The sequence below is a fragment of the Pseudophryne corroboree genome, chromosome 3 (genome assembly GCF_028390025.1).
Source record: "Pseudophryne corroboree isolate aPseCor3 chromosome 3, aPseCor3.hap2, whole genome shotgun sequence".
Taxonomy (NCBI): domain Eukaryota; kingdom Metazoa; phylum Chordata; class Amphibia; order Anura; family Myobatrachidae; genus Pseudophryne; species Pseudophryne corroboree.
The window spans coordinates 43,833,370-43,847,272 of record NC_086446.1 but is presented as its reverse complement, the minus strand read 5'-3'; the positions used below and the strand labels follow the sequence as shown (position 1 = coordinate 43,847,272).

The 13,903-nt window shown below is 44.5% G+C and overlaps 1 protein-coding gene across 2 annotated transcripts in view; it reads left to right on the top strand.

Moving 5' to 3' along the window:
- LOC135054666 (oocyte zinc finger protein XlCOF7.1-like) overlaps positions 1-13,482 on the top strand; it is a 40,222-nt gene extending 26,740 nt beyond the window's left edge. Inside the window, exon 7 of one of the 2 annotated variants that reach the window (XM_063957910.1) lies at positions 11,749-13,482. In XM_063957910.1, the coding sequence (XP_063813980.1) occupies positions 11,749-12,830 (1,082 nt within the window). In that variant the 3' untranslated portion in view covers positions 12,831-13,482. Of the gene's footprint in view, positions 1-11,745 lie in introns of both variants that reach the window. The other variant, XM_063957907.1, reaches the window with a different exon arrangement.
- The last annotated feature ends 421 nt before the right edge of the window (positions 13,483-13,903 follow it).

The window sequence follows — 13,903 nt, the reverse complement described above, 5'->3', positions numbered from 1 at the left end:
AATAAGAATTTTTCCATACTTAGACAACCTGTTAATCCTGGCACAATCCCAGGAAACCCTCCACTGCCATCTACAAGTGACAATATCCTGCCTACAGGCTCACAGCTGGCTCATAAATTGGGCAAAGTCTTCCCTAGTCCCATTTCAACTGATGACGCTTAAGGGCTGTATTGGATTCCAGTCTTCAGGAAAACTTCCTACCTCTGGACACAATATCCACGATACAGATGAGAATCTGTGGATTGCTACACAGTCGGTGAGTATCCATACATGCAGCAATGCGGATACTGGTATCAGTGGTCTCGGCATTCAACATCTTAGAATATGCCTAGTTCCATTCAAGACCACTTCAACATCTGATTTTCTCCAAATGGAATGGACAGCATCAGACAATAAAAAGTCAGAAAATGACTCTTCCTCAGGAAGTACGTCATTAAGTAGCCTGGTGGCTACAGACGTCCCACTTAGACAAGGATCAACCCTTTTGGATCTCTGGGAGCTTCTAACAATGGACGCCAGTCTCCGATGCTGAAGAGCTGTAACAAGGCAGTACTCTCTCCATGACCGTAGAACCAAGGAAGAAAGTTGTCTGCCAATCAATGTCATGGAACTTGACACTGTCCCAGGCAAAGGAAGTGCTTCACGGCAAACCGATTCAGAAGGTCGGACTATGCCACTGCAGTAGCGTACCTCAATCACCAAGGAGGCACTCGCAGTCGGATGGCAATGAGAGATGTAAGTTGCTCATTAAAGTGGGCAGAACTTCTTCATCCAGCCATGTCCGCAATATTGCTACCCGGAGTCCTAAATTGGGAAGCGGACTTCCTCACCCGGCATGACATTCATGCAGGTGAATGGGCCTTGCACCCTGAAGTCTTTCAGATTCTGGTAAACAAATGGGGACTGCCGGAAAGTGGACCTTATGGCTTCACATAAGAACAACAAGGTACCAGTGTACGGGTCAAGAACAAGGGACCCCGAGGCAATCTTCGTGGATGCTCTGTCATTGAGATGGAAATTTAATCTGGCATATGTGTTCCCACCAATCTCCCTGTTGCCCATGGTGATTCGAGAATTCAAACAGGAAGGGAGCGCCGTAATATTAACAGCTCCAGCGTGCCCCAGGTGAAATGGGTACACAAATCTACAGAGGCTATCCATGGACACTCAGTTCCTACTGCCTCAACGATCAGATCTACTGATCCATGGTCCCTGTCTCTATGCACACCTGGATCGACTGTGTTTGACGGCGTGGCACTTGAAACATCCAAAATGCTTTTCACAGGCGGTAATGCAAACGAATCTTAAATTAAGGAATCTCGCATCTATTACTGAATATGGCATGCTTATTTTTAATGGTGCTCTACCAGAAACTATGATCCAAGGTCTTTCAAAGTTACAAGAATCTTAGCACTCCTTCAAGCTGGAATGGATCGAGGCCTCCGCCTAACCTCCCTGAAGGTACAAATGTCAACATTAACCTTATGTTTCCCTCCATTTCTGGTATTCCATCCAGACAGAGCGGTTCTCCGAACCAAGGGCCTCATACAGGTTGGATCGCAGTGTGCAATCCAGCCGCAAAAAATGAGAAAAAGATACGGGCGCAGCAACCCGTCCTGTACACGCGCCCGCATTTTCTGCTGGGGGGGGGGGGGGGGGCGCAAAAAATGCGATCCCCTCTGCCTGTCAATCAGGGGGGGGGGAGGAAACATTCCGTTTCCAGGGAGGAGATGGAGCGTTGCAGGGGGGCGGGGCCGGACGAACGGTTAGCGGTGCGGCGCGAACTGGGATGTGATCGTGGCGGCTGCGTGGCATCACACACAGCAGCCGTGATCGGTAAGATGGCGGCGGGTCTCCTGCGGGCGCAGGAAAGCTGTGCCGGCAGAAGGCATCCTTAGTTTCTGCTAATAAGCAGGTATTGCGATGCTATCGCAATTTCTGCTTGTTCAACGGGGGGGCGGTGGCTGGCAGCATGCTGGGCGGCCTAGCCCTGCGATGGGCGGCCCCCAGCATGCGATCAAAAGGATAGCAAATTCTGCAGAATTAGATATCCTAACTGAATGAGGCCCCAAGTCTGGATATCTTCCTAAGGTGGTCTCAGAATTCCATCTATATGAAGAAATAGTAGTTCCAGCCTTTCAATTGCCGGATCTCTCTGTGGGAGATGCATCATTGGACATAGGCCCTCATTCCGAGTTGTTCGCTCGCAAGCTGCTTTTAGCAGCTTTGCACACGCTAAGCCGCCGCCTACTGGGAGTGAATCTTAGCTTATCAAAATTGCGAACGAAAGATTAGCAAAATTGCGAATAGACACTTCTTAGCAGTTTCTTAGTAGCTCCACACTTACTCTGCAACTGCGATCAGTTCAGTCAGTTTCGTTCCTGGTTTGACGTCACAAACACACCCAGCGTTCGCCCAGACAGTCCTCCGTTTCTCCAGCCACTCCCGCGTTTTTCCCAGAAACGGTAGCGTTTTTTCGCACACACCCATAAAACGGCCAGTTTCCGCCCAGAAACACCCACTTCCTGTCAATCACATTACGATCACCAGAACGAAGAAAAAACCTTGTAATGCCGTGAGTAAAATACCTAACTGCATAGCAAATTTACTTGGCGCAGTCGCACTGCGGACATTGCGCATGCGCATTAGCGACTAATCGCTCTGTTGCGAGAAAAATATAACGAACGAACAACTCGGAATGACCCCCCTAGTTTGTGCATTAAGGATCTACGTGAATCGTACCAGTAACAGGCACTCTCTTTGTCCTCTGTGGATTCCACAAGAGAGGATGGCCTGCCACTAAGCAAACATTGGCTAGATGGCTTTGGATGACTAACTCAGAAGCTTACTCTCAAGCCAATCTCTTTCTATCGGATAATGTCTCTGCCCATTCTACCTGTTCAGTCAATCCTTCATGGGCAGCCCACCGTAGTGCCTCAGCTGAGCAACTCTTTAAGGCAGCCATATGGTCATCCATAAATACATTTGTCAGACATTATGCCTTTGATACATTTACCTCTCAGGATGCTGAGTTTGGGCGTAGGGTTCTCCTGTCTAGTCGGGAGCGTCCCTTCCCTCGAATGCTGCTTTGGGACATCCCACTGTGAACCCTGTGGACCCTGAAGGAGAAAACAAGAGTTATGGTAGACTTACCATTGTTAACTCTGTTTCTCCGAGGTCCACAGTATCCACAGGGAACCCACCCTGATGCAGCTGATTTGAGAATCTCTACACTTATTAATCCCTTCCTTCCTTCTGGTATGGGAGTGTGTGCGTTTTTCTCGCCTGAATAGGTCTTCCTTCTCGCTTTAATTCTGCTCCTGCCTTGGACTCTGTGACAAACTGATTTCCTGGACCAGCAGGTACCAGGAGACTGGACCAAAGCATGCTGGGAGTCCAAAAGTTTAACCATTTGGTGCCCAATCCTCAGACGCCACCTACAACCCATTGTGGATACTGTGGACCTCGGAGAAACAGAGTTAACAATGGTAAGTCTACCATAACTCTTGTTAGTCCTTTTTATCTAGTGCTGCAGTACCAAAGCAAAGTATCAGGTGATTCCTCTTTCCCTAAGATCTACACCGAAGCTTCCACCTAAATTAGTAGCTGGACTCCGGCTGTGATGGCCTGAAGGACATATTGATGCTGATTGTGGCTCTCAGCTGCTGGCTATGGTCCTGATTCTGAGTCGTTTCTCATGATTCCTACATATTGGCCCTCATTCCGAGTCGTTCGCTCGGTAATTTTCATCGCATCGCAGTGAAATTCCGCTTAGTACGCATGCGCAATAATCGCACTGCGACTGCGCCAAGTAATTTTACAATGAAGATAGTATTTTTACTCACGGCTTTTTCCTCGCTCCGGCGATCGTAGTGTGATTGACAGGAAATGGGTGTTACTGGGCGGAAACACGGCGTTTTCGGGGCGTGTGGATAAAAACGCTACCGTTTCCGGAAAAAACGCAGGAGTGGCCGGAGAAACGGGGAAGTGTCTGGGCGAACGCTGGGTGTGTTTATGACGTCAAACTAGGAACGACAAGCACTGAACTGATCGCAGATGCCGAGTAAGTCTGAACCTACTCTGAAACTGCTAAGTAGTTTGTAATCGCAATATTGCGAATACATCGGTCGCAATTTTAAGAAGCTAAGATACACTCCCAGTAGGCGTAGGCTTAGCCTGAGCAACTCTGCTAAATTCGCCTTGCGAGCGATCAACTCGGAATGAGGGCCATTGTGCATGCGTCTTGGTCTGCAAGTGCAACTTTGAGTAACTCTGGGTCATTTGGACGCCTCTCGCTCGCAAGTGACCTTAGCCTGTATGGGAGATGGTGGGTGCCAGCTGTGTGGTAACTGGGGGTTCATATGTGGGCTTGGGTGTGTAGACACAGTTGCGAGCTGTTTCCAGTATTGTGTGTGCCCATTCCATGCCATTTTCATTTGATGTGTTCTACCTAGCATGGGGCATGTGTGAGTGCCATTACTAGTGGTGGTGGTCGCTTTAGGCAGTGGAGAATTGGGCACAGAGCATTTGCAAGACTTATCTTACTCGGAGTGCTGGCTGGTGTCCTCAGGAGATATTTCCATTCATGGTAGGCAGCTGGAATTGCGGCTGCATAGTGTGTTTTTCTGAATGAGGCCCTATGGGGTATATTTACTAAGGTCCCGATTTTGACCAAGATGCTGTTTTTTCTTCAAAGTGTCATCTCGGGAATTTACTAAACTCAAATTACGGCAGTGAAGAGTGCATTCGTATTTTTATTACGGCTGTGTAGTAAAAGTACGAATGAATACACCATCGGTCAAACGCGGCTGATTAGATATAGAACTCGGTCATTTACTAAGCATTCGTATTTGTATTTTAGAGCGTGATAATGGTTTTGCGGTCGTAATATATTACTATTCGTACAAAAAGCCTAAAAAAAAGTAGACTTGCTTTTGAGAAGCGTGTTTACATGTGTTGTCAATTATACATTACTCACACATGTAGTTTTTGACCTTTAAAAGGGGCCCCAACACATTTCTCAACACTCTCAATCTGAAATGGCTGCTACTGTGTGTCGTACTGCTGTATTGTTTGCTGTAGGATACCTGACACTGCTCCATGAGTCTACAATAAACCCAGGCCAGGAAAAACAACAGGGTCAGCAGGTTGTACATGTTCCGCGTAGGCTGGCCAAGCCTTTTTTTTTTTTTTGGCCCTTTAAACTAAAACTAACTTGCTGATGCCCATGTTATACAGATGCTCAGACTAAATGTTATAACTTAGTTCACTCTGTATGATCTGGTCAAACTGACCCTAGACCCTGAGACAGTACGCTCTCGCCCTGTCTCAATACTCATCTGGCCATAGACACTAATGTGTTGGTTATTTTGGTAGCTAATTAAGCAATACACATATTTGGTGTTATCATTTGATTTTAAACAAGATACCAATTTAGGCATAACACATATTGTAAATCATTAACTGGACTCCATATTCTGGACACGCAATATTATTTTTTACGTTTTTGGGTGCTGGGTGCAGAGGCTTGTGGTGGCTCGTGGGTGCGGCTTCGACTTGAACGTCGAACTGGTGATTGAACAGGGGTTTGGCTAGGGGTTGTTGTGCCTGAGCTCGAGGTCACATGGTGTGTGCCCATCACACTGAGATTTTGACTTAAAATATTTAAACTTGCCGTAAGCTGGGTATAAGCGGCAGTGTTGTTGGCTATGATGCGAGACAGATTGTCATTGATTACTTGGTTATGTTTAATCATCTGTATTAGAGTTGTCTGTGGCCACTGTTGCTCATCCATGATGCGCTGCAGGTTAGCCTGCATTTGTGTGTTGTCTGCCCTCATCTGCTCCATAGTGTTTGCTATCCGCCCCACCTGTACTATGAGTCTGGCTGAGTTGCGACTCACTTTTGGCAAATGATGGGGCAGACTAGACAGGTGTTGTGTTTGGGTGGTGAGGCACGCGGAGTGTTGTGCCTGTTGTGCTGCCCAACCTGACCAAAACTCTTGGTCCGTTTGTATTGTCCCTGGTGTTGTGCTCATTTGTTGGCTTTGGGATGCTTGAGGTGGTTGGGTAATGTCCTGAGGCATGTTTGCCTGTGTTGGGTCGATGGGCTGCAGGTGGAGTGTAAATGTCTCCTGGGCACGGTCCTGCTGGCCCTCGTCGCTCATGATGCCTGGGTCTGTATGGGGTTGAACACAGGCAATATTTAGTACATATGGCGCATTGGTCTTACAATAGTTTTACGGCAACATGCATTACTTCATAATATTAATGTTATGGCTGAATCGATTAATGATTAAACTTAACTATGTTGGTCACCTTTTAGTTAAATGATGTTGCTCCAAACGTAAACTATTTTTTTTTTTTTTATGGTTGCAAATTGTAGGATTCAGAGTCTGAATTACTGTTTACACTCCATGTACTCTTCCAAATTTAATGTAATACATTTTAATTTGGATTATGAAGGTTCCTTTGGCCCAACACACAAAAAAAATAAAATGTGTGGAACAATACAATCATACATTGGTCATGGCAGTCAGTGGTCTGTCGAAAACGTATACTAATGTAGTGGTCTAAAATGTACAAATTATCATTTGTTTCATTTTTTTTAAGGTGCCCTATGTTTAGAAGTGGAATTTTGGTTCATGTTTTTTTTTTTTTATTATTATGTAATTTAGTTTGTTTTATTTTTGTTTGACGTTAATTTTATACAAAATGTGTGGATATGGATATCCACAAATTTGGCAAATAACATCCTAAAATAACGTTAAAATCATCTGCTTGCAGTTGTTTATTAATTCAAGTTTTAGTGGTTATTTTGAGTTTATAATTTACAGTACTAACAGTGGGGCACATGTATGAACATGGAGAAGGCATAAGTAAGTGAGAAACCAGTGATATGTGCAAGGTGCTAAAGGCACAAGGCAAGCATCTCCAAAATGTATCTTCACTTTTTTATACATTTTTGTACTGCTGCCTTTATCATCTTGCACATAACAGTGTTTTTTCACTTCCTTATGCCTTCACCTGGTTATTTAATCTACTACACTGTTTACTAATTGTTTTGTATAAATAAATAAAACATTACTCACCAGACAACTGTGGGGATTGTGGCTCATCACTTTGGGGGCTGGCCAAAAGCGCAAGTGGTGGCACGGCAGACACTGCAGAGATGCGCCTTCGGGGTGGTGATGCTGGTGCAGGAGCCTGAACACGGGGCCTCTTGGGTGGCCTTGTAGCCACAGTAACGCTGCCCTGTGATGGGCGCCTTAGTGGACGCGGAACAGACGAAGAACCTGTGTGATAGTATCCTCATTAGATTTCATATTTTAAAATATTTTGCTGAATAAGTGGTTAGAGTAAAATCTTACCAGCATTCCCACCATCATCAGCTCTAGGCAGGGTTGGCTGTGGCCTGGATGTGCTGCTTCTCTGGCGTACTGTAGAAAGAAGAAGAATGTCGATATGAACATAGTCTTTGGTTGTGTTTTTTTTTTTTTTGTTAGGGTTGAAAACATATGTGGTAGCTGCTGTGACTTAAACTAAGCGATGCTTAGCCTTGCATGCATGACTACATTGGCTGTGTATACTTTCAATGTCAAAACAAAAATACCTAAAATACATACAGAAATGCTCATAATGTCCTATATTATACCACTTAAAACACATACGTCGTAGCTTTACACAGCCACAATATTACATGGTAATTTTTTTAAAAATGAACACCAAGAATAATTACAGTAGCCACAAATATATGCACTAAAATTAATCCAAAATAACTACTAATGCATGCAAATACACATCATCAAAACCAATGAAAAACCAGAACACAAAATAAACATACATCCAGGGAAAAAGGATAAGATTTCAAAAAATTGGCACAAAACACAGTCATCACACTTCATTAATACAGGTTGAGTATCCCATATCCAAATATTCCGATATACGGAATATTCCGAAATACGGACTTTTTTGAGTGAGAGTGAGAAAGTGAAACCTTTGTTTTTTGATGGCTCAATGTACACAAACTTTGTTTAATACACAAAGTTATTAAAAATATTGTATTAAATGACCTGCAGGCTGTGTGTATAAGTTGTATATGAAACATAAATGAATTGTGTGAATGTACACACACTTTGTTTAATGCACAAAGTTATAAAAAATATTCTCTAAAATGACCATCAGGCTGTGTGTATAAGGTGTATATGCAACATAAATGCATTCTGTGCTTAGATTTAGGTCCCATCACCATGATATCTCATTATGGTATGCAATTATTCCAAAATACGGAAAAATCCCATATCCAAAATACCTCTGGTCCCAAGCATTTTGGATAAGGGAGACTCAACCTGTATTCTCAAAATAACATTTACTTTGTAAAGCAGACAGCAGAAAATGACCAACACAAGAACAAACATTCACAATACATAATGGCTTTAAAAAAAATAAAAAAAAAACACAATACACCATCCCGGCCCAACCTGTGTCTCTCCAGATGTAGTGCAACTACACATCCCAGCATGCCAACCAACACATTTGTCATTCACTAAGTACCAAACTGTGGTAAGGCATGATGGGACTTGTAGTTTGACAACAGCTGGAGAACCACAGGGTGGCCTGGCCTGCACTACATCAACAACACATTTTGTTTTACTTTTTTTTAAAGAAAAAAACATCATACAAAAATTACACACAACTAAGGACAAAGCACAGATGTTATAAATGAAGGCAGAAATATTAAACAGTCACCATCCGCCCTTGGCCGGTCCGAATCCCGGACATGAATGGCAGAAACCACCTCTGGTGGAATCAGCGTACGCATCGGCTCCTCCCAATCTTTATAAGACGCTCGGAAGGGGTGTCCACCCCCGGTTTGACGGGCAGATTTTGCCTCCTTAGCCATCTTGGCCTTCACACGGCGCTTGATGTCATAGAAGCGTTTCCGACAGGTGTCCTCGGTCCGCCTCACCACACCCTCACTGTTCACAGCAGCAACAACCTTCCCCCACAGAACAGTCTTCCTGCGGGTCGACACCTTTGCTGCATCAGCCCCAAACAACTCGCGATGATGCCTCATCAGCTCCCGCACCAGAGCCATATTTTCGGAATAACTAAACTTTACATTGCAGCCCGTCTTTGTAGTGGTGCGTGGCTGCGGAGCCACAACACCATCACTATCACTATTAGTGGAAGCCGCTGCCGCAACCTCCCCCTCCTCCTCACTAACCTCCTCCCTCTCACTCACCTCCTCCACCTCACTCACCTCCTCCACCACACTCACCTCTGACTGTGACATAATCAGAACAAACCACAAAAAACACAGAGAAAATAAAACAAATAACACACTCCTCCACTACCACTACACACCACACACACACACTCACTCACTCACTCACTCACTTACTCACAAACAATGACAATAGACGTAACTAAAATACAAAAGACAACCCCTCGGCGCTTACTCCCTTATGGGACAACTCTTCTTTCGCCCCGGGCCGCTCTCTGACCCGCTGGCGTCCATGGTTGACACATAACATTCGCTTTGTCCTGGACATGCTGTCCGAAGGTACCTGTGCACCTTTACCGGAAATCATGTCAAAATATGACTTCCCGGAAGCGAATCCTTTTACCTATCTCCAGGTGAGACATTTCGTCTCTTCCTTAATGAACTCATCTCCATTCCAACCTCACTCCACCCTAGAGTCCTATTGTTACCACAAACCGCTTGCCCGAGGAATCATCTCTTTGCTGTATTCCCTTCTTCAGGCAGGGGGCCAGTCGGCGACCCCGGCTTTTATACTCCAGTGGGAACGGGACCTCGGCCCGATGCCGGCTGATTCTGATTGGTCAGATGTCTTCACTGCGGCCGCGAAAGCCTCTATTTCAACACTAGTAAAGGAAAACGCATATAAAATCTTATATAGATGGTATTTAGTCCCCTCTAGACTCCACAAAATATTTCCCTCCTCTTCGCCCCTGTGTTGGAGAGGATGCGGTGGGCATGGTTCTTTCCTCCACATATGGTGGACGTGCCCCAAAATCATGCTATTTTGGGACTCAGTCGCACACCTGCTGAGCGCAGTGCTCCAGATCCAGGTATGCAAAGACCCTTGGTCCTTCCTACTAGGTCTCCCCATTGCTAACGCACCTCCGAACTCTGGTAAATTACTGACACAGATCTTAAACGCGGCCAGGTGCTCAATTGCCCTCCAATGGAAAAAGAGGGAGCCCCCCCCTATGCAACAGGTCATCAATAAAGTATGGTACTTCGCAAGCATGGAAAAAATCACTGCATTCCTCCATAACCGATCTTTCCAGTTTCTCCTGACCTGGGAACTATGGTTCGACTCTCAGGCTCCCGCACATAGATTACGATCCCCCAGGAGCTCGACGGCTCTCCTGCTATGATCCCTGTATTCTCCTACCCTGACAAGTAGATTTGGGAATTTCCCCAGCACGCCCTTTCCGTGTTCCCCGAGTAACACTCTCCATTTAGTACTAGCGCCCTGAGCGTAATCAGCGCAGCCCGGGGGCGCACCGGCGGCCTCTTTCTAACCTTGTCCCCTCTCCCCTCCTACTCTATTCCCTCACCGTCTTTCCTGTCTCTTCTTCTCGCTTTTCATGCTCTTTCTCTCTAGTCTTTTTCTTCTCATTGCTATAGTCACGAGTTTGATCTTTGGTTCCCATCCAATTAAATAACCTCTGTTTACCCCGATGTATAACCCATCACTGTTTATTTGCATTATGGGAACCACATGTTCTTTATTCTAAGGTTATATCTCTGCTTTTGGTAATATAATGTTAAACGGAACAGCTCACCCCACAAGTGGGGGGAGATTGCTGTAATGTCTATAACCTGTAAATTAAAATAAACAATTTAAAAAAAAAAATACAAAAGACAAAAAAATTGACAGACTTTTAAATAACTCCACAAGTATGACAAGACTACTTACACACACAGTACAGCACTCAACAATCACAAAACTCCGCCTCAAAACCTCCACAAACTCCACAAAACTCACCAACTCCAAATACACCTTCCTCTCTCCTCTCCACTAGCTAAACCCACGAGGTTCGGCCGGTTTGGGGCGTTTTTATAGTAATGTGCACAGACACTCCTCCATCACGAATCTAACCAATCACGGACGAGTGACAAAAACGAAACTTAGGAAAAAAAGGCGCGAGTGAACGGACAAACACTGCCGTAACCGAAATGCGACGCATTCGTAAAAAAAACACAGAACACGGCCGACAAACCGCAAAATCGGCCGCATTATACCTTAAAAAACCACGAATGACATCGACATCGTAAATGAGGCGTAACAAATTCAAAAAGTTGCACAAATACACTTTCGATGACATTCGTGATGATTCTCACTGCAAATCGGTATTAATACGAATCTTAGTAAATATACCCCTATCTGTCCACCTGTAGAGCTTCTATGTGCTAGGACATTTTGCTAATTTAGCTCATGTCTATTCAATTATCAAGGACCCAGTCTGTGTGTGGGAGCAGTATCTGGATGGCCATTGTGGTTGGGCATCTGACTAATGAGGCTTCCAGTCCTTTGATGCTAGCTGGGCAGTGTGTAGGCTCAGGAACTGTTACTCACCAATGTCTGCGTTTGGGTCTGTGCACTATGCCTGGTGATGTGATTGTGTTACGTTTTAAGCCAATATTTTGTCTATTCTACTAGTGTATCTACTAGTGTATCAAAAAGTTTATTTCCATATTTCTCTCTTCCAGCAGATGGACAGAGGGGCAGGGATACCTCAGAGGGACATCTAACTTCGTTTCCAGATTTTAAACTAGAAGAAAAGAACATGACACGGGATTCTGCAGGAGAAAACCCCATTACCCCAGTTATACATCCAGTACCTCACAGTGCAGATATATCATCTGATCCCTCTAATCATGAGGAGTGTAACATTAATTCAGATGTTGCTACACATAGTACAGTTCCTGCAGATGCTACAGTCTTTCCATCTTCTGAAATTGTTACTTGCTTTAATAATCAGTCAGTCTTTATTAGACAGAAGAAGCGCACACTTAACAAACAATATCTGTGCTCTGAGTGTGGGAAATGTTTTACATATAAATCAGCTCTTTTTACACATCAGAGAAGTCACACCGGGGAGAGACCATTTACATGCTCTCAGTGTGGGAAATGTTTTACATATAAATCAAAACTTATTATACATCAGAGAAGTCACAATGTTAAAAAGCTATTTACATGCTCCGAGTGTGGGAAATGTTTTACATATAAATCAAAACTTATTATACATCAAAGAATTCACACAGGAGAGAAACCATTTTCATGTGCTGAGTGTGGGAAATGTTTTACACAGAAATCCGCTCTTATTGCACATGAGAGAAGTCACACAGGTGAGAGACCATTTCCATGCTCCGAGTGTGGGAAATGTTTTATACATAAATCAGGTCTTATTGCACATGAGAGATGTCACACGGGTGAGAGACCATTTCCGTGTTCTGAGTGTGGGAAATGTTTCATACAGAAATCGGCTCTTATTACACATCAGAGAAGCCACACAGGTGAGAGACCATTTTCGTGTACTGAATGTGGGAAATGTTTTGCACGGCATTCAGGTATTATTAAACATCAAATGACTCACACAGGTGAGAGGCCATTTTCATGTTCTGAGTGTGGTATATCTTTTACAAAGAAATCAAATCTTGTTGTACATTTGAGGTATCACGCAGATAAGAATATATTTTCATGCTCTGAGTGTGGGAAATGTTTTCCACTGAAATCACATCTGGTTATACATCAGAGAAGTCACGCAGGTGAAAGGCCATCTTCCATGTGCTGACTGTGGGAAATGTTTTATACTGAAATCACATCTAATCACATCAGAGAAGTCACACAGGTGAGAGACCATTTCCATGTTTTTAGTACGGGAAATGTTTTACATATAAATCAGTTCTCGTCACGCATCAGAGAAGTCATTCAGGTGTATTTATTAACATCAGATTGCTGTAGTTTAGGAATAGTAGTTTAGGATACTCATATTACTTTGTAGTCAGCATCTTCTCATGCCTACGGTGTAGAACGGCAAGTTCTAGCTGTTGGTTCGATCGCGTGTGCATCTTACTTTTGTTGTATCTTGATCATCCTCAGAAAGTTCTGAAGTTGCGGATGTTTATTTGTGACATAAAATGTGTTGCCTAGTAGCAACAGAGAGAGGAAAGCGATAGTTTCAAAGGAATCTGGTGGGGTTAATATTATAAACCTAAACTGATAAGGTGTTCATCTGTGAACGCATTTTGCTATCATTTTTGTATCTCATGTTATGCAGATACCTCCCCGCCTATTATACTATAATGATTAGAGTACAGCAGCGGCGGATGTCGGGAACTTTTTAGTTATGTTGGAAACGTACCCAAGTGTTTTTATTTTCTCTAACGTCCTAGTGGATGCTGGGGACTCCGTCAGGACCATGGGGAATAGCGGCTCCGCAGGAGACAGGGCACAAAAGCAAGCCTTTAGGATCACATGGTGTGTACTGGCTCCTCCCCCCATGACCCTCCTCCAAGCCTCAGTTAGGTTTTTGTGCCCGGCCGAGAAGGGTGCAATCTAGGTGGCTCTCTTAAAGAGTTGCTTAGAAAAAGTTTTTAGGTTCTTTATTTTCAGTGAGTCCTGCTGGCAACAGGCTCACTGCATCGAGGGACTTAGGGGAGAGATTTTCAACTCACCTGCGTGCAGGATGGATTGGATTCTTAGGCTACTGGACATAGCTCCAGAGGGAGTCGGAACACAGGGCTCGCCCTGGGGTTCGTCCCGGAGCCGCGCCGCCGACCCCCCTTGCAGATGCTGAAGATGAAGAGGTCCGGAACCAGGCGGCAGAAGACTCTCAGTCTTCATCAGGTAGCGCACAGCACTGCA